Source organism: Pristiophorus japonicus, chromosome 5 (genome assembly GCF_044704955.1).
Source record: "Pristiophorus japonicus isolate sPriJap1 chromosome 5, sPriJap1.hap1, whole genome shotgun sequence".
In the NCBI taxonomy this organism is placed as follows: Eukaryota; Metazoa; Chordata; class Chondrichthyes; family Pristiophoridae; genus Pristiophorus; species Pristiophorus japonicus.
Window position 1 is genome coordinate 294391779 of NC_091981.1, and position 27330 is coordinate 294419108.

Below are 27330 nucleotides of genomic sequence, written 5' to 3' on the forward strand. Positions count from 1 at the left end.
CCCCTCCCCCATAAAGAGATACTCTCCCCATCCCCCCATACAGGGATACTCTCCCCCACCCCCCCCATACAGAGATATACTTTCCCCCACCATACAGAGATTCTCTCCTCTCCCCCCATCCAGAGCTACTCTTCCCCCCTCCCCCATACAAAGATACTCTCCCCCCCCATACAGAGATACTCTCCCCCCCCCTATACAGAGATACTCTCCCCCAACCCCCCATACAGAGATACACTACGCCCCCTCCATAAAGAGATACTCTCCCCCTACCACCCGGCCCCCGCCATACAGAGATTCTCTCCCCCCCAATACAGAGATTCTCTCCTCCCCCGCCATATAGAGATAATCTAACCCTCCCCATGCAGAGATACTGTCCCCCTCCCCAACATAGAGATACTCTCCCCCCCATACAGAGATTCTCTACCCCCGCCATAGAGACTCACTCCCTCCCCCCATATGGAGAAACTCTTCCCCCCTCCCCGCCCCCATACAGAGATTCTCTCTCCTCGAAATCCCTTCAATTCACAGAGGCATGTTAATGCGCTCCCTTCACTTTGCAGGTCAACTGACTCGATGTCGATCCTGGGAACTTTTGTTTTCTTTTAACATTAACCAGCTGTTAGCCCAGTGTCCACTTACCTTGACAGTCTAATCGAACTGATTGTGGGCAAAAGTCTGTGCCTTACAGTTCAGTCCCACAGGCGTTGCATCTCAAATCCTCAAAGATCATCTCATGACTTTATCGGAATAAATCTAAATGCCTTTCAATTTAAGACTATCTATAATTGTACTTACGTTGCAAAGACTGTGAGAACTCAAGTGAATCTGCGCTCATTCCACGTGCTGCCAATAAAGAAAAGAGAAGATGTTAACACCCACATTATACATCAATGGAAGTGCTGAATGCGTTTAGCTGATCATTAATAGTAAATGTACCTCAATGTGGACAGATCAGTGACTCGCTCTCTATGCTACAACATTCCTACCCCTGTGCCTATTACAGATGAATATATTAAACTTCTATCAGGCTTTCCGTGGAGGGTAATAGCTCTCAGTAAAGGAACTCGACTTGAGCGTGCACACAGCAGCGGGATGCATGGTCACTTACTGACACAGGGGATGGTCCACAGGTTGGACATCTGAATCTTATTGTGCCTGTGTCACTACACATTACAATGGGGAAGAAATGCAACTCACCTTCCTCTATTTTTCAGAGGGAAAGTGTTTACTGTGCCTGCAGGATTCAGAACGCCACCTCACACATCTGATCAGCACTGAGTGTAGGCCAAGCACCAATGGCGAGATGCTGGAGGTGAGATGTTTGGAGGCGGCAGGTCAAAGGATGAAGTCTCAAGGAAATAGTCCAACCAGAGGTGACAACCTCAAACTTTGTCCAGCTTCCCTAAACCCCACAAAATACTCCATACAGAAATACTCTTCCCCCCCCCATACAGAGATACTCTCCCCCCCCAAATACAGAGATACTCTCCCCCCTCCCCCATACAGAGATACTCTCCCCCTCCACCTGCAAACAGAGATACATTACCCAACCCTCCATAAAGAGATACTCTCCCCCATCACCACCCATACAGAGATAATCTCCACACCTCCCATAGAGAGCTTCTCTCTACCGCCCCCCCCCACCCCCCATACAGAGATTCTCTCCTCTCCCCCCATCCAGAGATACTCTCCCCCTGTATAGAGATACTCTAACCCCCCATACAGAGATACTCTCCCACTCCCCAATACAGAGATACTCTCCACCCCCATACAGAGATTCTCCCCCTCCCCCAATACAGAGATCCTCTCCCCCTCCCCAATAGAGATACTCCCCCTCCCCATACAGAGACACTCTCCACCCCCATACAGAGATTCTCCCCTCTCCCCCAATACAGAGATACGCTCCCCCTCCCTCAATACAGAGATTCTCCCCCCCTCCCCCAATACAGAGATACTCCCCCCTCCCCCAATACAGAGATACTCTCCCCCCTCCCCCAATACAGAGATACATTACCCAACCCTCCATAAAGAGATACTCTCCCCCTACCACCCCCATACAGAGATAATCTCCACACCTCCCATCCAGAGATACTCCCCCCTGGATAGAGATACTCTAACCCTCACATACAGAGATTCTCCCCCCTCCCCCAATACAGAGATACGCTCCCCCTCCCTCAATACATAGATACCCCCCCCTCCCCCAATACAGAGATACTCTCCCCCATCCCCCAATACAGAGATACTCTCCCCCTCCCCCAATACAGAGATACTCTCCCCGCTCCCCCAATACAGAGATACATTACCCAACCCTCCATAAAGAGATACTCTCCCCCTACCACCCCCATACAGAGATAATCTCCACACCTCCCATCCAGAGATACTCCCCCCTGGATAGAGATACTCTAACCCTCACATACAGAGATACTCTCCCCCTCCCCAATACAGAGATACTCTCGCCCCCCTCCATACAGAGACACTCTCCACCCCCATACAGAGATTCTCCCCCCCCTCCCCCAATACAGAGATACGCTCCCCCTCCCCAATACAGAGATACACCCCCCCCAATACAGATATACTCTCCCCCTACCACCCCCCATACAGAGATAATCTCCCCAACCCCCCATAGAGAGATACTCTTCTCCCCCCATACAGAGATTCTCCCCACCCTCCACCATACAGAGATACTCTCCCCCTCCTCCAATACAGATACTCTCCCCCCCATAGAGAGATACTCTCCCCCCTCCCCAATACAGAGATACTCTCCCCCCGAAAACAGAGATACTCTCCCCCCACTCCCCCATAAAGATAAACTATCCCTTCCCCCATACAGAGATACTCTTCCCCCACCCCCCCCATACAGAGATTCTCTCCTCTCCCCCCATACAGAGATACTCTCTCTCCCAAACAGAGATACTCTTCCCCCAACCCCCCCCCCCATACAGAGATACACTACCCCCCGCCACACAGAGATACTCTCCCCCTCCCCCAATACAGAGATACTCCCCCCCCATACAGAGCAAAGAGTAGGAGTAAATGGGGACTTTTCAGAATGGCAGGCAATGACTAGTGGGGTACCGCAAGGTTCTGTGCTGGGGCTCCAGCTGTTTACACTGTACATTAATGATTTAGACGAGGGGATTAAATGTAGTATCTCCAAATTTGCAGATGACACTAAGTTGGGTGGCAGTGTGAGCTGCGAGGAGGATGCTATGAGGCTGCAGAGTGACTTGGATAGGTTAGGTGAGTGGGCAAATGCATGGCAGATGAAGTATAATGTGGATAAATGTGAGGTTATCCACTTTGGTGGTAAAAACAGAGAGACAGACTATTATCTGAATGGTGACAGATTAGGAAAAAGGGAGGTGCAAAGAGACCTGGGTGTCATGGTACATCAGTCATTGAAGGTTGGCATGCAGGTACAGCAGGCGGTTAAGAAAGCAAATGGCATGTTGGCCTTCATAGCGAGGGGATTTGAGTACAGGGGCAGGGAGGTGTTGCTACAGTTGAACAGCGCCTTGGTGAGGCCACACCTGGAGTATTGTGTACAGTTTTGGTCTCCTAACTTGAGGAAGGACATTCTTGCTATTGAGGGAGTGCAGCGAAGGTTCACCAGACTGATTCCCGGGATGGCAGGACTGACCTATCAAGAAAGACTGGATCAACTGGGCTTGTATTCACTGGAGTTCAGAAGAATGAGAGGGGACCTCATAGAAATGTTTAAAATTCTGATGGGTTCAGACAGGTTAGATGCAGGAAGAAAGTTCCCAATGTTGGGGAAGTCCAGAACCAGGGGTCACAGTCTAAGGATAAGGGGTAAGCCATTCAGGACCGAGATGAGGAGAAACTTCTTCACCCAGAGAGTGGTGAACCTGTGGAATTCTCTAACACAGAAAGTTGTTGAGGCCAATTCACTAAATATATTCAAAAAGGAGTTAGATGAAGTCCTTACGACTAGGGGGATCAAGGGGTATGGCAAGAAAGCAGGAATGGGGTACTGAAGTTGCATGTTCAGCCATGAAGTTATTGAATGGCGGTGCAGGCTCGAAGGGCCGAATGGCCTACTCCTGCACCTATTTTTTATGTTTCTATGTAATACAGAGATTCTCTCCTCCTCCGCCATATAGAGATAATCTAACCCTCCCCATGCAGAGATACTGTCCCCCTCCCCAACACAGAGATACTCTCCCCCCCATACAGAGATTCTCTACCCCCCGCCACTAGAGACTCTCACCCCTCCCCCCATATAGAGAAACTCTTCCCCCCTCTCCGCCCCCATACAGAGATTCTCTCTCCTCGAAATCCCTTCAATTAACAGAGGCATGTTAATGTGCTCCCTTCACTTTGCAGGTCAACTGACTCGATGTCGATCCTGGGAACTTTTGTTTTCTTTTAACATTAACCAGCTGTTAGCCCAATGTCCACTTACCTTGACGGGCTAATCGAACTGATTGTGGGCAAAAGTCTGCATTACGGTTCAGCGGTTCAGTCCCACAGGCGTTGCATCTCAAATCCTCAAAGACAATCTAATGGCTTTATCTGAATAAATCTAAATGCATTTCAATTTAAGACTATCTATAATTGTACTTACGTTGGAAAGACTGTGAGAACTCAAGTGAATCTGCGCTCATTCCACGTGCTGCCAATAAAGAAAAGAGAAGATCTTAACACTCACATTATACATCAATGGAAGTGCTGAATGCGTTTAGCTGATCATTAATAGTAAATGTACCTCAATGTGGACAGACAGAGCCCAGATCAGTGACTCGCTCTCTATGCTAGAACATTCCTACTCCTGTGCCTATTAAAGATGAATATATTACACATCTATCAGGCTTTCAGTGGAGGGTAATAGCTCTCAGTAAAGGAACTTGACTTGAGCATGCACACAGCAGCGGGATGCATGGCCACTTACTGACACAGGGGATGGTCCACAGGTTGGACATCTGACTCTCATTGTGCCTGTGTCACTACACATTACAATGGGGAAGAAATGCAACTCATCTTCCTCCATTTTTCAGGGGAAAATGTTCACTGTGCCTGCAGGATTCAGAACGTCACCTCACACATCTGATCAGCGCTGCGTGTAGGCCAAACACCAATGGCGAAAGCTGGAGGTGAGAAGTTTGGAGGCGGCAGGTCAAAGGATGAAGTCTCACGGAAATCGTCCAACCAGAGTTGACAACCCCAGTCTTCATCCAGCTTCCCTAAACCCCACAAAATACTCGCCACATCTAACACCCCTTACAGAGATACTCTCCCGCTCCTCCCATACAGAGATACTCTTCCCCCCCCGCCATACAGAGATACTCTCCACCCCATACAGAAATACTCTCCCCCTCCATACAGAGATACTCTCCCCCTCCACCCCCAAACAGAGATACATTACCCAACCCTCCATAAATAGATACTCTCCCCCTACCACCCCCAGACAGAGATAATCTCCCCACCACCCATAGAGAGATTCTCTCTCCCCCCCATGCAAAGATTCTCTCCTCTCCCCCCATCCAGAGACACTCCCTCCGCATATAGAGATACTCTAAGCACCCCCCCATACAGATATACACTCCCCCTCCCCAATACAGAGACACTCTCCACCCCCATACAGAGATACTCTCCCCCTTTCCCAATACAGTGATACTCTCCCCCCGATACAGAGAAACTCTCCACCCCCATACAGAGACACTATACCCCTCCCCGAATACAGAGATACTCTCCCCCCGATACAGAGAAACTTTCCACCCCCATACAGAGACACTATACCCCTCCCCGAATACAGAGATACTCTCCCCCTGCCCATATAGAGATACTCTCCCCCCCACCCACCATACAGAGATTCTCCCCCCTCACTCATACAGAGATTTTCTCCCCTCCCCCCATACGGAAAAACTCACCCCGCCCTCCCCGCCACATACAGAGATTCTCTCACCTCGAAATCCGTTCAATTCACAGAGGCATGACACTTTGCAGGTCAACTGACTCGATGTCGATCCTGGGAACTTTCGCTTTCTTTTAACATTAACCAGCTGTTAGCCCAGTGTCCACTTACCTTGACGGGCTAACCGAGCTGATTTGGGAAAAAAATCTGTGCCTTACGGTTCAGTCCCAGAGGCGTTGCATCACCAATATACAAAGAGCTTCTAATGGCTTTATCTGAATAAATCTAAATGCTTTTTAATTTAAGACTATCTATAATTGTACTTACGTTGCAAAGACTGTGAGAACTCAAGTGAATCTGCACTCATTCCTCGTGCTGCAATAAAGAAAAGAGAAGATCTTAACACTCACATTATACATCAATGGAAGTGCTGAATGCGTTTAGCTGATCATTAATAGTAAAAGTGCCTCAATGTGGACAGACAGAGCCCAGATCAATGACTCGTTCTTGTCATGTCTCTCACATTACTGTATATAACTGTATCTTACCATGCTATACATAATTGTAACTAGATATGACCTGTAACAATAAGCATACCTTATCTCCAGTGGTGCACTTGCAGGAGACACTCCATACCTGTCCCACTGTGGTATATAAAGGGAGGTCTCAGGCAATTGCAGCACTGGAGAGCTGGAAATAAAGGTACATGTCCTGAGTGACCTTGACTTCAGCATGTGTCTCATGTAAGTCAGTACATTAGAGTCAGGACTTAACAGTGGCGACGAGTTACAGGATCACAGAATCCACAGAATGGCTACCAACAGCTCAGATGAGAAATACAATGCTAGAGACAATTGGGATGACTTTATAGAAAGGCTCCAGCAAAGCTTTGTGACCAAAGACTAATTGGGCGACCTTAAGGCAGACAAGAGAAGAGACCATCTCTTGACCAGCTGTGGCTCGAAAACATACGCTTTAATGAAAGACCTGCTAGCACCCGAGAAACCAGCAAGCAAGTCGTTTGAAGAGTTGAGCACACTGGTGAGAGACCACCTGAAGCCAGCGAGCAGCCTACACATGGCCAGACACAGGTTCTACAACTACAGACGCTGTGTGGGCCAAAGCATACCCGACTTCGTGGCGGAACTTCGGAGGCTGGCTAGTTCATGTGAGTTCCCCGATGAACTAAGGAGAGAAGTACTGAGAGATTTTTTTATTGAAAGAATAGGCCACGCAGGCATATTCCGAAAGCTTATAGAGACCAAGAACTTGACTCGAGAGGCAGCAGCACTGGTCGCACAGACGTTCTTGGCAGGCGAAGAAGAAAAGAGGCTGATCTATACTTCAGGTATGACAACCAACGAGGCATCGGAACAAGGGGTTCACATTGTGAAACAAACCATTACCCCCACACACAGACAAAGGCAGGAGAGCAGGCCTTCAACAGCAGACAGTGGCGCCGGAAGCCATCAAAATCAAGGGCCACATGAACGGCCGATCACACCTCATCAACCCACAATGCGAGCAATCAACAACAGATTGAGAGAGGCTCAAGGGAGATCAGCCAGACGCAGCTCATCCTTCGGAAACAATGGAAACGGTCTATGTTGGAGATGTGGGGGAAGGCACTCAACCAGAGTGCATCGATTTCAGCATGCCGTTTGCAGACACTGGGCATCTGGCTCGCATGTGCAGAAAAACAGCAGCTCGGCTGGTATACGAATCGGAAGGGTCGGAAAGCGCACCAGAAGACGGTTGAAACAGTGCACGGGACGCCGAGGTACAGCGGGTTAACACGAACAATGTCCACTGTTCTTACACCAAGACGCCTCCAATTATGATGAGGGTTCTACTCAATGGGATACCCGTCAACATGGAACTGGACACGGGGGCCAGTCAATCCCTCATGAGCGTTCAACAATTTGAACAGCTGTGGCCGCACAAAAGCAACAAACCAAAACTCACAAAAACCGACACCAAACTAAGGACCTATACTAAAGAAATTGTCCCAGTCCTTGGCAGCGCCATGCTCTCAGTCACACACAAAGGGATGGTGCACCGACTTTCCCTGTGGATTGTCCCCGGGGATCTCCAAGCCCTGTTGGGGAGAAGCTGGCTAGCAGAACTTAATTGGAAATGGGATGATGTTCACGCCATGTCGCCAGAGGAACGGACCTCCTGCTCAACAGTTCTAAGCCGTTTTGAACATCTCTTTCAGCCAGGTGTGGGCACCTTCAAAGGGGCTAAAGTTAGAATCTACATCACACAGAATGTCAGACCGGTCCATCACAAGGCTAGAGCTGTGCCATATGTGATGAGGGAAAAGATTGAAAATGAACTGGACCGGCTTCTGCGGGAAGGCATAATTTCTCCTGTGGAATTCAGCGACTGGGCAAGCCCCATCGTCCCCGTCATGAAGCCTGATGGATCCGTGCGAATCTGTGGGGATTACAGGTCTACCATAAACAGAGTCTCCCTACAGGACCAATACCCGTTGCTCAGAGCAGAGGACCTATTTGCCACGTTGGCTACAGGAAAACTTTTCTCGAAACTTGACCTCACATCTGCGTATATGACGCAAGAACTGACCGAAGAGTCTAAGCTACTCACCACCATCAACACACATCGAGGCCTTTTTGTGTACAATCGATGCCCATTCGGCATCAGGTCGGCAGCTGCTATATTCCAGCGCAACATGGAAAGTCTGCTCAAGTCCATCCCGGGGACGGTTATGTTTCAAGATGACATACTCATCACGGACAGGGACACCGACTCTCATCTCCGCAATCTTGAGGAAGTACTAAGTCGATTGGATCGGGTAGGCCTAAGAGTTAAGAAATCCAAGTGTCTGTTTCTTGCGCCTGAGGTTGAAATTTTGGGCAGAAGGATTGCCGCTGATGGAATCCGCCCAACCGAATCCAAAACCAAAGCGATTCGCCTGGCCCCGGAATGTCTCGGAACTGCGCGCCTTTCTCGGGCTACTCAATTAATTTGGTAACTTTATGCAGAACTTGAGCACACTGCTAGAGCATCTCCACGTGCTACTCAGAAAGGGGTGCGATTGGTTTTGGGGGGACGCCCAAGAACGCGTCTTCAATAAGGCATGCAACCTTCTATGTTCCAAGAGTGTTTTCGCCTTTTTTGACGCAGGTAAAAAGTTAGTCCTTACGTATGATGTGTCAGCGTACGGGGTCGGGTGCGATTTACAGCACGTCAATGATGCGGGTAAATTTCAGCCCGTTGCTTATGCCTCCAGGTCACTTTCGCGGGTGGAGCGCGGGTACGGTATGGTTGAGACGAAGGCACTCGCGTGCGGGTACGGTGTCAAAAAGATGCACCAATACCTTTTCGGGGCCAAGTTTGCATTAGAAACCGACCACAAACCCCTCACATCCCTACTATCCGAGTGCAAGGCAATCAACGCCAACGCCTCGGCACGCATTCAGCGGTGGGCATTCATGCTGGCGGTTTACGACTACACAATAAGGCACAGACCAGGCACAGACAAATGTGCCGACGTGCTTAGCAGGCTACCCCTGGCAACCACAGAAGGGTCCGACGAACAGGACTGTGAGATGGTCATGGCAATCAATGCCTTTGAATCAACAGGTTCGCCCATGAAGGCTCGCCAAATCAGAGCCTGGACGACCAGCGACCCCACATTATCTCTATTTAAAAGATGCGTTGTAACCGGTGACTGGCAGAGGCTTGTGATGCCTGCCCTGAGGAGGTAAAACCCTTCCATAGGCGTATGCATGAACTCTCACTACAGGCAGACTGCCTGATGTGGGGCAGCTGAGTAGTATGCCCTTACAAGGCAGGGAGGCATTTGTCCAGGAGCTCCATCGCGAGCACCCGGTGATCGTTCTTATGAAGGCCATAGCCAGATCTCATGGCTGGTGGCCTGGCATTGACGCGGACTTGGAGCTCTGCGTCCGTCGGTGCACCATTTGTGCCCAACTCAGTAATGCCCCCAGGGAGGCCACCCTAAGCCCCTGTCCCTGGCCCACCAAACCGTGGTCGCAGGTGCATGTAGACTATGCGGGCCCATTCATGGGCAAAATGTTCCTCGTAGTCGTTGATGCATTTTCAAAATGATCGAGTGCACCATTTTAAACTCGAGCACCACCTCCACCACTGTGGAGAGCTTTAGAACCATGTCTGCAACGCACGGCATTCCTGACATATTGGTCAGTAATAATGGTCCGTGCTTCACCAGCGTAGAATTTCACGATTTTATAGTTGACCCCGTTATAAATCGCGTTAAGACGGCACCTTTCAAGCCGGCCTCCAATGGCCAGGCGGAGCGAGCAGTGCAGATCATTAAACAAGGCATGCTCAGAATCCAAGGTCCCATGCTGCAGAGCCACCTGTCGCGACTGCTGCTGGCATACAGATCTCATCCGCATTCGTTGTCTGGGGTTCACCCCGCGCAACTATTGATGAAACGAACCTTAAAGACCAGGCTCTCGTTAATCCTCCCAGACATGCATGAAATTGTTGAGGCTAAGAGTCAAAAGCTAACTGAGTACCATGACCGAAATTCGAGGGGGAGATGGAATGAGATTGGGGACAAAGTGTTTGTGCTAAACTATGGCCGGAGTCCCAAATGGCTTGCAGGGACAGTAACAGACAAAGAGGGAAACAGGCTACTGGTTGTACAAATGGACAATGGCCAAACCTGCATGTAGACCAAATAAAAAGTAGATTCACTGATAACACTGAAGAACCAGAGGCAGACTACAATGTGGAACTCACACCACACCTGGTGGAACAACCTGAGGAAAGGGCAGTCTCAACAGACAGCCCAGGCAAGATATCAGCAATCACACCAAACGAAACAGACAGCCCAGGCGAGATACCAGCAATCACACCGAACGAAAAACAGGCACCAAGGCAAACAACTGAACCACAACTAAGACGCTCCACGCGAGAACGCAGACCACCTGAGAGACTGAATCTATAAAGACAATAAGACCTTGGGGGAGGGTGATGTCATGTATCTCACATTACTGTATATAACTGTATCTTACCATGCTATACATGACTGTAACTGGATATGACCTGTAACAATAAGCATACCTTACCACCAGGGGTGCACTTGCAGGAGACACTCCATACCTGTCCCACTGTGGTATATAAAGGGAGATCTCAGGCAAGTGCAGCACCGGAGAGCTGGAATTAAAGGTACAGGTCCTGAGTGACCTCGACTTCAGCATGTGTCTCGTGTAAGTCAGTACATTAGAGTCGGGACTTAACAGTTCTCTATTCTACAACATTCCTACCCCTGTGCCTATTACAGATGAATATACTAAACATCTATCAAGCTTTCAGTGGAGGGTAATAGCTCTCAGTAAAGGAACTCGACTTGAGCATGCACACAGCAGCGGGATGCATGGTCACTTACTGACACAGGGGATGGTCCACAGGTTGGACATCTGACTCTCATTGTGCCTGTGTCACTACACATTACAATGGGGAAGAAATGCAACTCACATTCCTCCATTTTTCAGGGGGGAAATGCTCACTGTGCCTGCAGGATTCAGAATGCCACCTCACACATCTGATCAGCGCTATGTGTAGGCCAAACACCAATGGCGAGAAGGAGGTGAGTTGTTTGGAGGCGGCAAGTCAAAGGATGAAGTCTCACGGAAATCGTCCAACCAGAGTTGAGAACTCCAGTCTTCGTCCAGCTTCCCTAAACCCAACAAGATACTCGCCCCCTCCTCCCATACAGAGGTAATCTCCCCCAGCCTCCCATACAGAGATACTCTCCACCCCACATACAGAGATACCCCCCATAAAGAGATAATCTCCTCCCCACCGCAATACAGAGATACTCTCCCCCTCCCCCCCATACAGAGATACTCTCGCCGCCCCATACAGAGATACTTTCCCCCCCCCATACAGAGATATTCTCCCCCCCTCCCCCGTCATACAGAGATACTCTCCCCCCGTACAGAGATACTCTCACTCCCCCCGTACAGAGATACCCTCCATCCCCCATACAGAGATACTCTTCCTCCCCCAACAGAGATACCCTCCATTCCTCCATACAAAGATACCCTCCCCCCCATACAGAAATACTCTCCCCCCCCCCCATACAGAGACACACTTCCCCCCCTTCCTCCAATACAGAGATACCCTTCTCCCGCCATACAGAGATACTCTACCCCTCCCCCAATACGGAGATACTCTCCCCCCCATACAGAGATTCTCTCCCCTCCCCCATACGGAGAACCTCTTCCCCCCCCCTGCCCCATATAGAGAGACTCTCTCCCCTCCCCCCATAGAAACTCTCTTCCCTCCCCCCATACGGAGATACTCCGCCCGTCCCCCCTCCCCCATACAGAAATTCTCTCCTTCCCCCAATAAAGAGATACTCTCCGCCTACCACCTCCCCATACAGAGAAACACCTCCCCCCACTCCGCCATACAGAGATACTCTTCCCCCCCATACAGAGATACTCTCACTCTCCCCGTACAGAGATGCCCTCCATCCCCCCATACAGAGATGCCCTCCATCCCCCTGTACAGAGATACTCTCAATCCCCCATACAGAGACACACTCCCCCTCCCACCGCCATATAGAGATACTCTTCCCCCCCCATACAGAGATACTCTCCACCCCCCATACAGAGATACACTCACTCCCCCCATACAGAGACACACTCCCCTCCCCCCGCCCCCATACAGAGATACTCTACCCCTCCTCTAATACAGAGATACTCTTCTCCCCCATACAGAGATACCCTCCCCCCCATACAGAGACACACTCCCCCCCGCCATACAGAGATACTCTCCCCCTCCCCTAATACGGAGATACTCTCCCCCCCATAAACAGATTCTCTCCCCTCCCCCATATGCAGAACCTCTTCCTCCCCAATATAGAGAGACTCTCTCCCCTCACCCCATAGAAACTCTCTTCCCGCCCCCAATACGGAGATACTCAACCCACCCCCCTACCCCCATACAGAGATTCTCTCACCTCGAAATCCCTTCAATTCACAGAGGCACATTAATGCACTCCCTTCACTTTGCAGGTCAACTGATTCGATGTCAATCCTGGGAACATTTGTTTTCTTTTAACATTAACCAGTTGTTAGCCCACTGTCCACTTACCTTGACGGGCTAACCGAGCTGATTGTGGGCAAAAGTCTGTGCCTTACGGTTCAGCGGTTCAGTCCCACAGGCGTTGCATCTCAAATCCTCAAAGATCATCTCATGGCTTTATCTGAATAAATCTAAATGCCTTTCAATTTAAGACTATCTATAATTGTACTTACGTTGGAAAGACTGTGAGAACTCAAGTGAATCTGCGCTCATTCCACGTGCTGCCAATAAAGAAAACAGAAGATCTTAACACTCACATTATACATCAATGGAAGTGCTGAATGCGTTTAGCTGATCATTAATAGTAAATGTACCTCAATGTGGACAGACAGAGCCCAGATCAGTGACTCGCTCTCGATTCTACAACATTCCTACCCCTGTGCCTATTACAGATGAATATATTAAACATCTATCAGGCTTTCAGTGGAGGGTAATAGCTCTCAGTAAAGGAACTCGACTTGAGCGTGCACACAGCAGCGGGATGCATGGTCACTTACTGACACAGGGGATGGTCCACAGGTTGGACATCTGACTCTCATTGTGCCTGTGTCACTACACATTACAATGGGGAAGAAATGCAACTCATCTTCCTCCATTTTTCAGGGGGAAAATGTTCACTGTGCCTGCAGGATTCAGAACGCCACCTCACACATCTGATCAGCACTGAGTGTAGGCCAAACACCAATGGCGAGAAGCTGGAGGTGAGATGTTTGAAGGCGGCAGGTTAAAGGATGAAGTCTCACAGAAATCGTCCAACCAGAGGTGACAATCTTTGTCCAGCTTCCCTAAACCCCACAAAGTACTAGCCCCATCTAACACCCCTTACAGAGATACTCTCCCGCTCCTCCCATACAGAGATAATCTCCCCCATCCTCCCATTTAGAGATACTCTCCACCCCACATACAGAGATATCCCCCATAAAGAGATAATCTCCCTCCCAATACAGAGATACTCTCCCCCCTCCTCCCATACAGAAATAATCTCTCCCTTTCTTCCATGCAGAAATATTTCCCACCCCCACCATACTGAGATACTCTCCCCCTACCCCCATGCAGAGATACTCTCCCCTACCCTCCATACAGAGATAATCTCCCCCCCCACTTCCAAAGATTCTCTCCCCCACCTATACAGGGATACACTCCCCTCCCATACAGAGATTCTCTCTCCCCCCCGCCATACAGAGAAACTCAACCCTCCCCCCATAGATACTCTCCCTCCCCATACAGAGATACTCTACCCCTACCCTACCTCACCATACAGAGATAATCTGCCCCAATACAGAGATATTCTCTCCCCCCATACAGAGATTCTCTCCCCCCCCCATACAGAGATAGTCTCGACCCCTTCACCCACCCTCCCGCCATACAGAGATACTCTCCTCCCCCATACAGAAATTCTCTACCCACCCCATAGAGATTTTCTCCCCTCACCCCATACGGAAAAACTCTCCCCCCGCACCCCCCTCCCCGCTCCCATATAGAGATTCTCTCACCTCGAAATCCGTTCAATTCACAGAGGCACGTTAATGCGCTCTCTTTACTTTGCAGGTCAACTGACTCAATGTCGATCCTGGGAACTTTTGCTTTCTTTTAACATCAAGCAATGTCCACTTACCTTGACGGGCTAACCGAGCTGAATTGTGGGCAAAAATCTGTGCCTTACGGTTCAGTGCCACAGGCGTTGCATCACCAATACTCAAAGACCTTCTAATGGCTTTATCTGAATAAATCTGAATGCTTTTCAATTTAAGACTATCTATATTTGTACTTACGTTGCAAAGACTGTGAGACCTCAAGTGAATCTGCGATCATTCCATGTGCTGCCAATAAAGAAAACAGAAGATCTTAACACTCACATTATATATCAGTGGAAGTGCTGAATGTGTTTAGTTGATCATTAATAGTAAATGTACCACTGAGCCCAGATCAGTGACTCGCTCTCTATTCTACAACATTCCTACCCCTGTGCCTATTACAGATGAATATACTAAACATCTATCAGGCTTTCAGTGGAGGTTAATAGCTCTCAGTAAAGGAACTCGACTTGAACGTGCACACAGCAGCGGGATGCATGGTCACTTACTGACACAGGGGATGGTCCACAGGTTGGACATCTGACTCTCATTGTGCCTGTGTCACTACACATTACAATGGGGAAGAAATGCAACTCATCTTCCTCCATTTTTCAGGGGAAAATGCTCACTGTGCCTGCAGGATTCAGAATGCCACCTCACACATCTGATCAGCGCTGCGTGTAGGCCAAACACCAATGGCGAGAAGCTGGAGGTGAGATGTTTGGAGGCGGCAGGTCAAAGGATGAAGTCTCACGGAAATCGTCCAACCAGAGTTGACAATCCCGGTCTTCATCCAGCTTCCCTAAACCCCACAAAATACTCGCCCCATCTAACACCCCTTACAGAGATACTCTCCCGCTCCTCCCATACAGAGATACTCTCCCCCCCGCCATACAGAGATACTCTCCACCCCACATACAGATACTCCCGCCCATAAAGAGATAATCTCCCCCCACTGCAATAGAGAGATACTCTCCCCCCTCCTCCCATACAGAGATACTCTCCCCCCTCCTCCCATACAGAGATAATCTCTCCCATCCTCCCATACAGCAATAAACCTCCTTCATACAGAGATACTCTCCCTCATCCCATACAGAGATACTTATCACCCATACAGAGATGCTCTCCCCCCTCCTCCATACAAAGATACTCTTCTCCCCCCCCATATAGAGATACTCTCCCCCCTCCCCTTTACAAAGATACTCTCCCCTCCCCCCCCCATACAGAGATACTTATCACCCATGCAGAGATGAGCTCCCCCTCCCCCATACAGAGATACTCTTCTCCCCCTATACAGAGATACCCTTCCTCCCCCCCATATCTTAACCAGTACCTCGGAGTCGAGGATGACTTGCTTCCACACTAAAGATGAGTCCTCAGGTGACTGTTCAGTCCAATGCGAGACCTACAGTCTCTGTCACAGGTGGGGCAGATGGTGGTTGAAGGAACGGGAGGTTGTGTTGCCTGGGTTGCCGCACGCTCCTTCCGCTGTCGACGCTTGGCTTCAGCTTGCTCTCAGCGAAGAGACTCGAGGTGTTCAGCGCCTTCCCGGATGCTTCTGTTCCACTTTGGGTGGTCTTGGGCCAGGGATTCCCAGGTGTCGGTGGGGATGTTGCACTTTAACAAGAAGGCCCTGAGGGTCTTCCTCTGCCCACCTGGGGCTCGCTTGCCATGTCAGAGCTCCGAGTAGAGCGCTTGTTTTGGGAGTCTCGTGTTAGGCATACGGACGATGTGGCCCGTCCAGTGGAGCTGATTGAGCGTGGTCAGTGCTGCAATGCTGGGGATGTTAGCCTGAGTGAGGACACTGACGCCTATCCTGCCAATGGATTTGCAAGACCTTGCAGAGGCAACATTGGTGGTACTTCTCCAGTGTTTTGAGCTGCCTGCTGTACATAGTCCATATCTCTGAGCCATATAGGAGGGCAGGTATCACTACTGCTCTGTAGACCATAAGCTTGGTGCCTGGCTTGCGGCCCTTGTCATCAAACACTCTCTTCCTCAGGTGACATCCACACCGAAGCCGAGAGGCGATACAACAAGAGCCACAGAGCCACTCGCAATATTGTGGAGAAAACCATTGGAGTGCTTAGGCAGCGCTTTAGATGCCTGAACCACTCAGGAGGCGAGCTCCAATACTACCCTGAGCAGGTAGCTCAATTCATGGTGGTGTGCTCCATGCTGCACAACTTTGCTATCAGGAGGGGACAAGAATTGCCTGATGAGTCTGGCAGTCCACCTCACCAGAGAGAGGAAGAGGAGGACGAGGAGGCGGACGCCGACATCGTCCCAGACAATCAGGCTGACGCTGAAGCCTTGCCCCCACCCCGCTGTAGACTGAAAGGGCCCATGGTGGCATGATAGCTGCAAGAGCCTTACGTCAGGAGCTCATCAATGAGTGCTTTTCTTGAAAGAACGTTGGTGTTATTTACAAGGCTGACACACTGCTGGGTGTGCAGGTCATACATCAATGTGTGCATCACCTTGGTGACAGTTGAAGTTTAAGTTGATTGAAGTTAAGTGTAATTATACCCTTTGATGTTAAGGAATCACCAGTGTGTAACGGTGCAGCTATCTGAACCAATGCGCAACAAGGTTTTGTTAAATAAAAAACATTTAAACCGAACAGTTGTCTGAAATCATCAGTATTTTGTAAAAACCAACCCTTCCCCACCGCCCCCCCCCCACTTCTCCTCCCAACCTCTACCTCTTCCCCTTCCCCTCCTGACTCCAAGCTGCCTGGCAGAGGAGCTCCTCAGGCGATGCTTCATTGGGAGCGGGATGATGGCCGAACTGCTGCTTGGATGGATACGGGAGAGGATGGTCCCGAGGTGGGAACGAGATGTTGCTCCTGGCTCTCATGTGCAGTTGGCAAGGGGGGTGCGGCACCTTGGGGTGCAGTACCATGCTCTGGGACCACTGGGAGTCCTCTGCCACCGGTGTTCCTGGCTACCAGATCCAGGGCCTCCACCATCCTTTCCATGTTATATATTATTTGTTGGACAAAAACTCGTTGCCAACTATGTTCTTGGTGCTCAGTAGGCTTTTTGCTGCTGGTGAATCTCCCTCGTGCCTCCCACAACAGCCAAACAAGCACACATCACAGGCACACACACTTTCAGTCTCTCAGCTCCCTCTCTCTCTCTCTGTCTCCTCTTCTGAGCATGTCATGATGACCCTTGACCTCTTGAATCACGAGAATCGAGCGTTGCCATGGGACGGTAACACTTTACGGCAGAAGGTCAGCGAGATTCAGTGCTACCGCCCATTTTATATTCCTCGAGATACCGCCCAATTTCAAAAATGGAGACTAGGTACTTTGAGAATGGGCAAGAAGCCGGCGATCTGAAAACCCATTTTTACCGCCCACGCCAGAAATAACGCCCATTTTGGGTGATATGCACAAAAGTGTAAAATCTAGCCCATTCTCCCCGCATCTAGTTTGTCCAACTCCGTCAGAATTTTATACGTTTCAATGAGATCCCCTCTCATTCTTCTAAATTCTAGTGAATACAGGCCTAGTCGACCCAATCTCTCCTCATACGACAGTTCTGCCATCCCAGGAATCAGTCTGGTGAACCTTCGCTGCACTCCCTCGATGGCAAGTATATCCCTTCTTAGGTAAGGGGACCAAAACTGCACACAATACTCCATGTGTGGTCTCACCAAGGCCCTGTATAACTGTCGTAAAACATCCTTAACTTGTACTCAAATCCTCTTGCAATGAAGGCCATCATACTATTTGCCTTCTTAGCTGCTTGCTGCACCTGCATGTTTGCTTTCAATGACTGGTGTACAAGGACATCCAGGTCCCTTTGTACATCAACATTTCCTTAGCTTTTACCATTTATGTTTTTCCTACCAAAGTGGATAACTTCACATTTATTCATGTTATACTGCATCTACCATGTGTTTGCCCATTCACTCAACCTATCTAAAACACCTTGCAGCGTCTTTGCATCCTCCTCACAATTAAAAACAAGGGCATACAAAGTGGCCAAAACTAGTGGGAGGACAGAAGATTAGGAAGCTTTTAAAAGCCAACAAAGAATGACTCAAAAAATGATTAAGAAAGGGAAGATAGACTATGAAAGTAAACTAGCACGAAATATAAAAACAGATAGCAAGAGTTTCTATAGGTATATAAAAAGGAAAAGAGTGGCTAAAGTAAATGTTGGTCCCTTAGAGGACGAGACCGGGGAATTAGTAATGGGGAACATGGAGATGGTTGAGTCCTTACACTCCACTGTAAATCAACACGAGGCACATACTGGGGACAAGGTCACTCTGTGACCTGTACCTTTATTCACATGACCAAGAAGTGATGACCCTGCGTGGAACCTCCCTTTATATACCTGGAAGACCAGGTGAGGAGTGTCTCCCACAAGTTCACCCCGTGGTCAAGGTGTGCATTTCTTAGGTGTATACAGTGTACAGTGTTGTTACATGAAGGTTAGTTACATGAAGGTTACATACATGACATCACCTCCCCCGCACCCCCACGTCTTTGGGTCAAAGATTGAGTCTTTCAGGCGGTCGATGCTCTCTCGTGGAGCGCCGCAGTTGGGGCTCTGGTTGTTGAGCCTTGGCATGCGTCTTTGTCGTACAGGGCATTGGTGAGGCCACACCTGGAGTATTGTGTACAGTTTTGGTCTCCTAACCTGAGGAAGGACATTCTTGCTATTGAGGGAGTGCAGCGAAGGTTCACCAGACTGATTCCCGGGATGGCGGGACTGACCTATCAAGAAAGACTGGATCAACTGGGCTTGTATTCACTGGAGTTCAGAAGAATGAGAGGGGACCTCATAGAAACATTTAAAATTCTGACGGGTTTAGACAGGTTAGATGCAGGAAGAATGTTCCCAATGTTGGGGAAGTCCAGAACCAGAGGTCACAGTCTAAGGATAAGGGGTAAGCCATTTAGGACCGAGATGCGGAGGAACTTCTTCACCCAGAGAGTGGTGAACCTGTGGAATTCTCTACCACAGAAAGTTGTTGAGGCCAATTCACTAAATATATTCAAAAAGGAGTTAGATGAGGTCCTTACTACTAGGGGGATCAAGGGGTATGGCGAGAAAGCAGGAATGGGGTACTGAAGTTGAATGTTCAGCCATGAACTCATTGAATGGCGGTGCAGGCTAGAAGGGCCGAATGGCCTACTCCTGCACCTATTTTCTATGTTTTTATGTTTCACCTGTGATGATTCCGGCTCGTCCAGGCTGGCCGCAGGGACTGTGCATGCTGCTGAAGGTTCTTGTTGCTCGTTCTCTGGTGGTGGTGTGGGTAACATCTCATGATCTTCCTCAGGTTCCTCAGTGTCCATGCTGAACCTTTTTTTTACTTGGTCCAGATGATTGCGGCATATCTGTCCATTGTTCAGTCTGACCACTATGACCCTATTCCCCTCTTTACCAATTACAGTAATCTCAAGCCAATTGGGCCCCAAAGCGTGATTAAGAACAAATACATGGTCATCGATTTCTATACATCTCCCCTTTGAGTTACGGTCATGGCACACATTTTGGGACTGGCGCTTGCCCTCAGCAATGTCTGACAGGACTGGGTGAATGAGGGACAGCCGAGGTTTTAGTGTGCGTTTCATGAGTAGTTCCACTGGCGGAACTCCCGTGAGCGAATGCGGTCGGGACCTGTAGGCCAGCAGGAGGCGCGATAGGCGGCATTGAAGGGAGGGTCCTTGAATCCGGAGCATGCCTTGTTTTATGATTTGGACCGCACATTCCGCCTGGCCATTGGAAGCCGGCTTGAACGGTGCTGTACTGACATGTTTGATGCCATGACCCGACATGAACTCCCAGAATTCATAGCTAGTGAAGCACGGGCCGTTGTCGCTAACCAGGACGTCCGGTAAGCTGTGGGCCGCAAAGACCGCATGCAGACTCTCCACTGTGGTGGATGTCATGCACGAATTCAATATGATGCACTCGATCCATTTCAAGTACGCATCAACAACAATGAGGAACATTTTCCCCATGAACGGGCCCGCGTAGTCTATGTGAATGCGTGACCATGGCTTGGTGGCCAGGGCCACGGGCTGAGTGGGGCCTCCCTGGGGGCATTGCCCAGCTGGGCACACATCGTGCACCTGCGAACACAGTATTCCAGGTCTGCATCAATTCCCGGCCACCATATATGTGACCGGGCAATGGCCTTCATTAGCAGTGGAGTTCCCTGATGAATACTTCCCTTCCCTTCTGGGGCATGACTATGCAGCTGCCCCATAGTAGGCAGTCGGCTTGGATGGAGAGTTCACCCATCCGTCTGTGAAACGGTCTGACCTCTTCAGGGCATGCTCTGTGTGCGGGCGCCCAATCCCCAGTAAGGACACATTTCTTAATCAAGGATAGGAGGGGATCTCTGTTGATCCAGATTTTGATCTGGCGGGCTGTGATGGGGGAGCCTGCGCTGTCAAAGGCATCAACGGCCATGACCATCTCAGCGCTTTGCTCCGCTGCCCCCTTGGTGGTGGCCAGTGGAAGCCTGCTGAGCGCGTCAGCGCAATTTTCGGTGCCTGGCCGGTGCCATATGTTGAAGTTATATGCTGCCAGCTTGAGAGCCCATCGCTGTATGTGAGCTGACGCATTGGCATTGACAGCTTTGCTGTCGGACAGCAGGGATGTTAATGGCCTGTGGTCCGTTTCTTACTCGAACCTTCTGCCAATAAGGTACTGGTGCATCTTTTTCACCCCATAGATACATGCAAGTGCTTCCTTTTCAACCATCCCATATCCCCTTTCTGCTTGGGAGAGCGACCTGGAAGCATAAGCCACAGGTTGGAGTTGGCCCTCATCATTACTCTGCTGCAACACGCACCCAACCCCATAGGATGATGCATCGCATGTGAAAACCAATTTCTTACAGGGGTTGTACAGGGTCAATAGCTTATTAGAACAAAGCAGGTTCCGCGCCCGATTGAAAACCCATTCCTGACAGTCCCCCCAAAACCAATCGCAACCCTTACGCAGGAGCACGGTGTAGCGGCTCCAACAATGTGCTTAAGTTCGGCAGAAAGTTCCCGAAATAGTTCAATAGTCCCAGAAATGAACGCAACTCCGATGTGTTGCCGGGCCTGGGCGCGCGACGGATCGCCTCCATTTTGGATTCGGTAGGCCGGATCCCGTCTGCGGCAACCCTCTTGCCCAAACACTCGACCTCTGGGGTCAAAAACACACACTTGGACTTCTTTAGTCACAGGCCTACCCAGTCCAGTCGGTGTAGCACCTCCTCCAGGTTATGGTGGTGTTCCTCGGTGTCTCGACCCATGATAAGGATGTTGTCCTGAAATACGATTGTTCCAGGGATGGATTTGAGCAGGCTTTCCATGTTCCTTTGAAAGATAGCGGCTGCTGAATGAATGCCAAACAGACATCTGTTGTAGACAAACAGCCCCTTGTGCGTGGTGATGGTGGTCAGTAGCTTGGATTCTTCGGCCAGTTCCTGGGTCATGTAGGCCGAAGTGAGGTCCAACTTGGTAAACAGCTTGCCGCCTGCCAGCGTGGCAAAAAGATCCTCCGCTCTCGGAAGCGGGTATTGATCTTGTAGTGACACTCGGTTGATAGTGGCCTTGTAGTCGCCACAGATCCTGACCGAGCCATCCGTTTTTAGGACAGGGATGATGGGGCTTGCCCAGTCGCTGAATTCAACGGGCGAAATTATGCCCTCTCTCAGCAACCTGTCCAACTCACTCTCAATTTTCTCCCGCATCACATACGGCACAGCTCTGGTTTTATGGTGCACTGGTCTGGCGTCCGGGTGATGCGTATCACTACTTTGGTACCTTTGAAAGTCCTGACAGCAGGTTGAAATAGTGACTCAAATTTCTGTAGGACCTGTGAGCATGAACTTCGCTCCACAGATGAAACGGCGTACACATCCCCCCATTTCCAGTTCATCTCGGCTAGCCAGCTCCTCCCCAAAAGCGCGGGACCATTTCCCGGGACAATCCAGAGTGGCAGCCGGTTCTCTGATCCATTATATGTGACCACCAACATTGCACTGCCTAGCACTGGGATGATCTCTTTGGTGTACGTCCGTAATTGCGTGTCAATGTGTTCTAGTTTGGGTCTGCTAGCTCTGAGTGGCCACAGTTCCTCGAATTGTTGGACACTCATAAGTGACTGGCTGGCTCCTGTGTCCAGCTCCATGTGTACCGGGATGCCGTTTAGCAACATAGAAACATAGAGAATAGGTACAGGAGTAGGCCATTCAGCCCTTCGAGCCTGAAGCGCCATTCAATAACTTCATGGCTGAACATGAAACTTCAGTACCCCATTCATGCTTTCTTGCCATACCCCTTGATCCCCCTAGTAGTAAGGACCACATCTAACTCTTTTTTGAATATATTTAGTGAATTGGACTCAACAACTTCTTGTGGTAGAGAATTCCACAGGTTCACCACTCTCTGGGTGAAGAAGTTTCTCCACATCTCAGTCCTAAATGGCTTACCCTTTATCCTTAGACTGTGACCCCTGGTTCTGGACTTCCCCAACATTGGGAACATTCTTCCTGCATCTAACCTGTCTAAACCCGTCAGAATTTTAAACGTTTCTATGAGATCCCCTCTCATTCTTCTGAACTCCAGTGAATACAAGCCCAGTTGATCCAGTCTTTCTTGAAATGGCAGTCCCGCCATCCCGGGAATCAGTCTGGTGAACCTTCGCTGCACTACCTCAATAGCAAGAATGTCCTTCTTCAAGTTAGGAGACCAAAACTGTACACAATACTCCAGGTGTGGCCTCACCAAGGCCCAGTACAACTGTAGTAACACCTCCCTGCCCCTGTACACAAATCCCCTCGCTATGAAGGCCAACATACCATTTGCTTTCTTAACCGCCTGCTGTACCTGAATGCCAATCTTCAATGACTGATGTACCATGACACCCAGGTCTCGTTGCACCTCCCCTTTTCCTAATCTGTCACCATTCAGATAATAGTCTGTCTCTCTGTTTTTACCACCAAAGTGGATAACCTCACATTTATCCACGTTATATTTCATCTGCCATGTATTTGCCCACTCACATAACCTATCCAAGTTACTCTGCAGCCTCATAGCATCCTCCTCGCAGCTCACACTGCCACCTAACTTAGTGTCATCCGCAAATTTGGAGATACTACATTTAATCCCCTCATCTAAATCATTCATGTACAATGTAAACAGCTGGGACCCCAGCACAGAACCTTGCGATACCCCACTAGTCACTGCCTGCCATTCTGAAAAGTACCCATTTACTCCTACTCTTTGCTTCCTGTCTGCCAACCAGTTCTGAATCCACGTCAGCACACTACCCCCAATCCCATGTGCTTTAACTTTGCACATTAATCTCTTGTGTGGGACCTTGTCGAAAGCCTTCTGAAAGTCCAAATACACCACATCAACTGGTTCCCCCTTGTCCACTCTACTGGAAACATCCTCAAAAAATCAGAAGATTTGTCAAGCATGATTTCCCTTTCACAGATCCATGCTGAATTTAACAGCACTCTCATCATCATAGTGTCTTTGTGTATGAGCTGTGGATGTTTGCCACCTGAACCTGCTGAACTTCAGGGTCCATTGCTGTGTCCCAAGCATAACCCTGCCTTGCAGATCCCTCTTGTGGTTCATCTACTTCGTAAATCAGCCTCGCTGCGGGCTTCCTGCACATTCTGGCTAAATGTCCACTGAAGTTACAAATTCTGCAGATAAATTGTTGAAACCTGCAGGTTTTCGCAGCATGTCTGCCCCCGCACTTCCAGCAAGAGCTGAGATTGTTGTGAACAAAAGAACTGTTACCAGGTATTCCTCTCTGATTGACTCTTTGATTATTCTTGAGCACTCTGTTAGTGGGTGTCGATGGCTCCATCCCAAGACGCATTGTCCTTTGTGATGGTGTAAATGTCCGTTCAACTTGCCATTATCTGTGTTGAGGACCCACCCTAGAGTCTGTTATTGCCTGGTTGGTGTCGAATTGCCCTTGCCTGCCTGCGGGGTTCTGAGTCGCGTTTACCCTGTTAACTCCCTGCACCATCGCCACGTTGGGAGCAGGGTTGCGCGCGTATATGATCTGGGTTTCTTCCTCCCCCGCCATGAAGGTTTGAGCCATCAACGCCGCTGCTTCCAAGGTCAAGTCCTTGGTCTCAATTAGCTTCCTAAAAATCCCGGCATGACCAATGCCCTCAATAAAGAAATCTCATAACATCTCCCCCCTGCAGGCGTCTGTGAACTTACAGAGGCTGGCCAAGTGCCGAAGGTCCGCAACAAAGTCCGGTATGCTTTGCCCTTCCCGACGTCGGTGTGTATAGAATCGGTGTCGGACCATGTGTGCTCACCGATCAGTTTGCTGAGCTCCTCAAAAGTCTTGTCCGCCGGCTTCTTGGGTGCGAGCAGGTCTTTCATCAGCGCGTACGTCTTAGGTCCACAGCTGGTCAGTAGATGCGCCCTTCGATTGTCAGCCGCTGCCGCTCCCAGCCAGTCCTTCGTGACAAAGCTCTGCTGGAGCCTCTCAACGAAATCGTCCCAGTCCTCACCAACAGTACCGTTCCTCTGTGCTACCGGTAGCCATTCTCGTGAGTCATTGATTCCCGTTTCTCGTCACCAAATGTTGAGTCCTTACACTCAACTGTAAATCAACACGAGGCACATACTGAAGACAAGGTCACTCTGTGACCTGTACCTTTATTCACATGACCAAGAATTGATGACCCTGCGTGGGACCTCCCTTTATATATCTGGATGACCAGGTGAGGAGTGTCTCCCACAAGTTCACCTCCGATGGTCAAGGTGTGCATTTCTTAGGTGTATACAGTGTACAATGTTGTTACATGAAGGTTACAGTTACATGAAGGTTACATACATGAGATAGCAGAAACCCGGAACAAATATTTTGCATCAGTCTTTATTGTAAAGGACACTAACAATATCCCAACAGTGGGCTAAAGCGGGGAGGAACTTAACACAATCATGAAGGTGGTGGTACTCAGAAAGGTAATGGGGCTAAAGGCGGATAAATCCTCTGGACCTAATGGCTTGCATCCTAGGGTCTTAAGAGAAGTAGCGGCAAGAATAGTGGATGCACTGGCTGTAATTTACCAAAATTCCCTGGTTTCTAGGGAGGTCCCAGCAGATTGGAAAACAGCAAATCTAACGGCCCTATTTAAAAAAGGAGGCAGACAAAAGCAGGAAACTATAGAAACATAGAAATGAGTGCAGGAGTAGGCCATTCGGCCCTTCGAGCCTGCACCACCATTCGATAAGATCATGGCTGATCATTCCCTCAGTACCCCTTTCCTGCTTTCTCTCCATACCCCTTGATCCCCTTAGCTGTAAGGGCCATATCTAACGCCCTCTTGAATATATCCAATGGGCTGGCATCAACAAATCTCTGCGGCAGGGAATTCCACAGGTTAACAACTCTCTGAGTGAAGAAATTTCTCCTCATCTCAGTCCTAAATGGCCTACCCCTTATCCTAAGACTGTGTCCCCGGTTCTGGACTTCCCCAACATCGGGAACAATCTACCCACATCTAACCTATCCCTTCCCGTCAGAATCTTGTATGTTTCTATGAGATCCTCTCTAATCCTTCTAATCTCCAATGTATAAAGGCCCAGTTGATCCAGTCTCTCCTCATACGTCAGTCCTGCCATCCCGGGAATCAGTCTGGTGAACCTTCACTGCACTCCCTCAATAGCAAGAACATCCTTCTTCAGATTAGGAGACCAAAACTGAACACAATATTCCAGGTGAGGCCTCACCAAGGCCCTGTACAACTGTAGCAACACCTCCCTGCCCCTATACTCAAATCCCCTAGCTATGAAAGCCAACATACCATATGCCTTCTTTACCGCCTGCTGTACCTGTATGCCAACTTTCAATTACTGATGAACCATGACACCCAGGTCTCGTTGCACCTCCCCTTTTCCTAATCTGCCACCTTTCAGATAATATTCTGTCTTTACGTTTTTGCCCCCAAAATGGATAACCTCATATTTATCCACATTATACTGCATCTGCCATGCATTTGCACACTCACCTAACCTGTCTAAGTCACCGTGCAGCCTCTTAGCGTCCTCCTCACAGCTCACACCGCCAATCAGTTTAGTGTCATCTGCAAACTTGGAGATATTATACTCAATTCCTTCATCCAAATCATTGATGTATATTGTCAAGAGCTGGGTTCCCAGCACTGAGCCCTGCAGCACTCCACTAGTCACTGCCTGCCATTCTGAAAAGGACCCATTTATCCCAACTCTCTGCTTCCTGTCTGCCAACCAGTTCTCTATCCACGTCAGTATATTACCCTCAATATCATGTGCTTTGATTTTGCACACCAATCTCTTGTGTGGGACCTTGTCAAAAGCCTTTTGAAAGTCCAAATTCGCCACATCCACTGGTTCTCCCTTGTCCACTCTACTAGTTACATCCTCAAAAAATTCCAGAAGATTTGTCAAGCATGATTTCCCCTTCATAAATCCATGCTGACTTGGACCGATCCTGTCACTGCTTTCCAAATGCGCTGCTATTTCATCTTTAATAATTGATTCCAACACTTTCCCCACCAGTGATGTCAGGCTAACCGGTCTATAATTACCCGCTTTTTCTCTCCCTCCCTTTTTAAAAAGTGGTGTTACATTAGCTATCCTCCAGTCCATAGGAACTGATCCAGAGTCTTCCATGGCCACCGTCCTGCTGTCTATATCAACCAACACCTTTTGCCATTGACGGCAACAGCCGGGTATGGGCCCGACGCTCCAGCGCCATCTGTCAGAAAATGATCACC

General features: G+C 49.4%; 1 protein-coding gene across 20 annotated transcripts in view; it reads right to left on the reverse strand.

Annotated features, from left to right (window-relative positions):
• LOC139264761 (uncharacterized) overlaps nt 1–27330 on the reverse strand; it is a 460034-nt gene that overhangs the window by 124557 nt on the left and 308147 nt on the right. For 17 of the 20 annotated variants that reach the window (XM_070881860.1, XM_070881862.1, XM_070881861.1 and 14 more), the window contains 5 exons: nt 14761–14808; nt 13162–13209; nt 6203–6250; nt 4589–4636; nt 796–843 (listed from right to left, as the gene is read on the reverse strand). In XM_070881860.1, the coding sequence (XP_070737961.1) occupies nt 796–843; nt 4589–4636; nt 6203–6250; nt 13162–13209; nt 14761–14808 (240 nt within the window). The remainder of the gene's footprint in view (nt 1–795; nt 844–4588; nt 4637–6202; nt 6251–13161; nt 13210–14760; nt 14809–27330) is intronic. The other 3 variants (XM_070881852.1, XM_070881859.1, XM_070881858.1) reach the window with 3 other exon arrangements.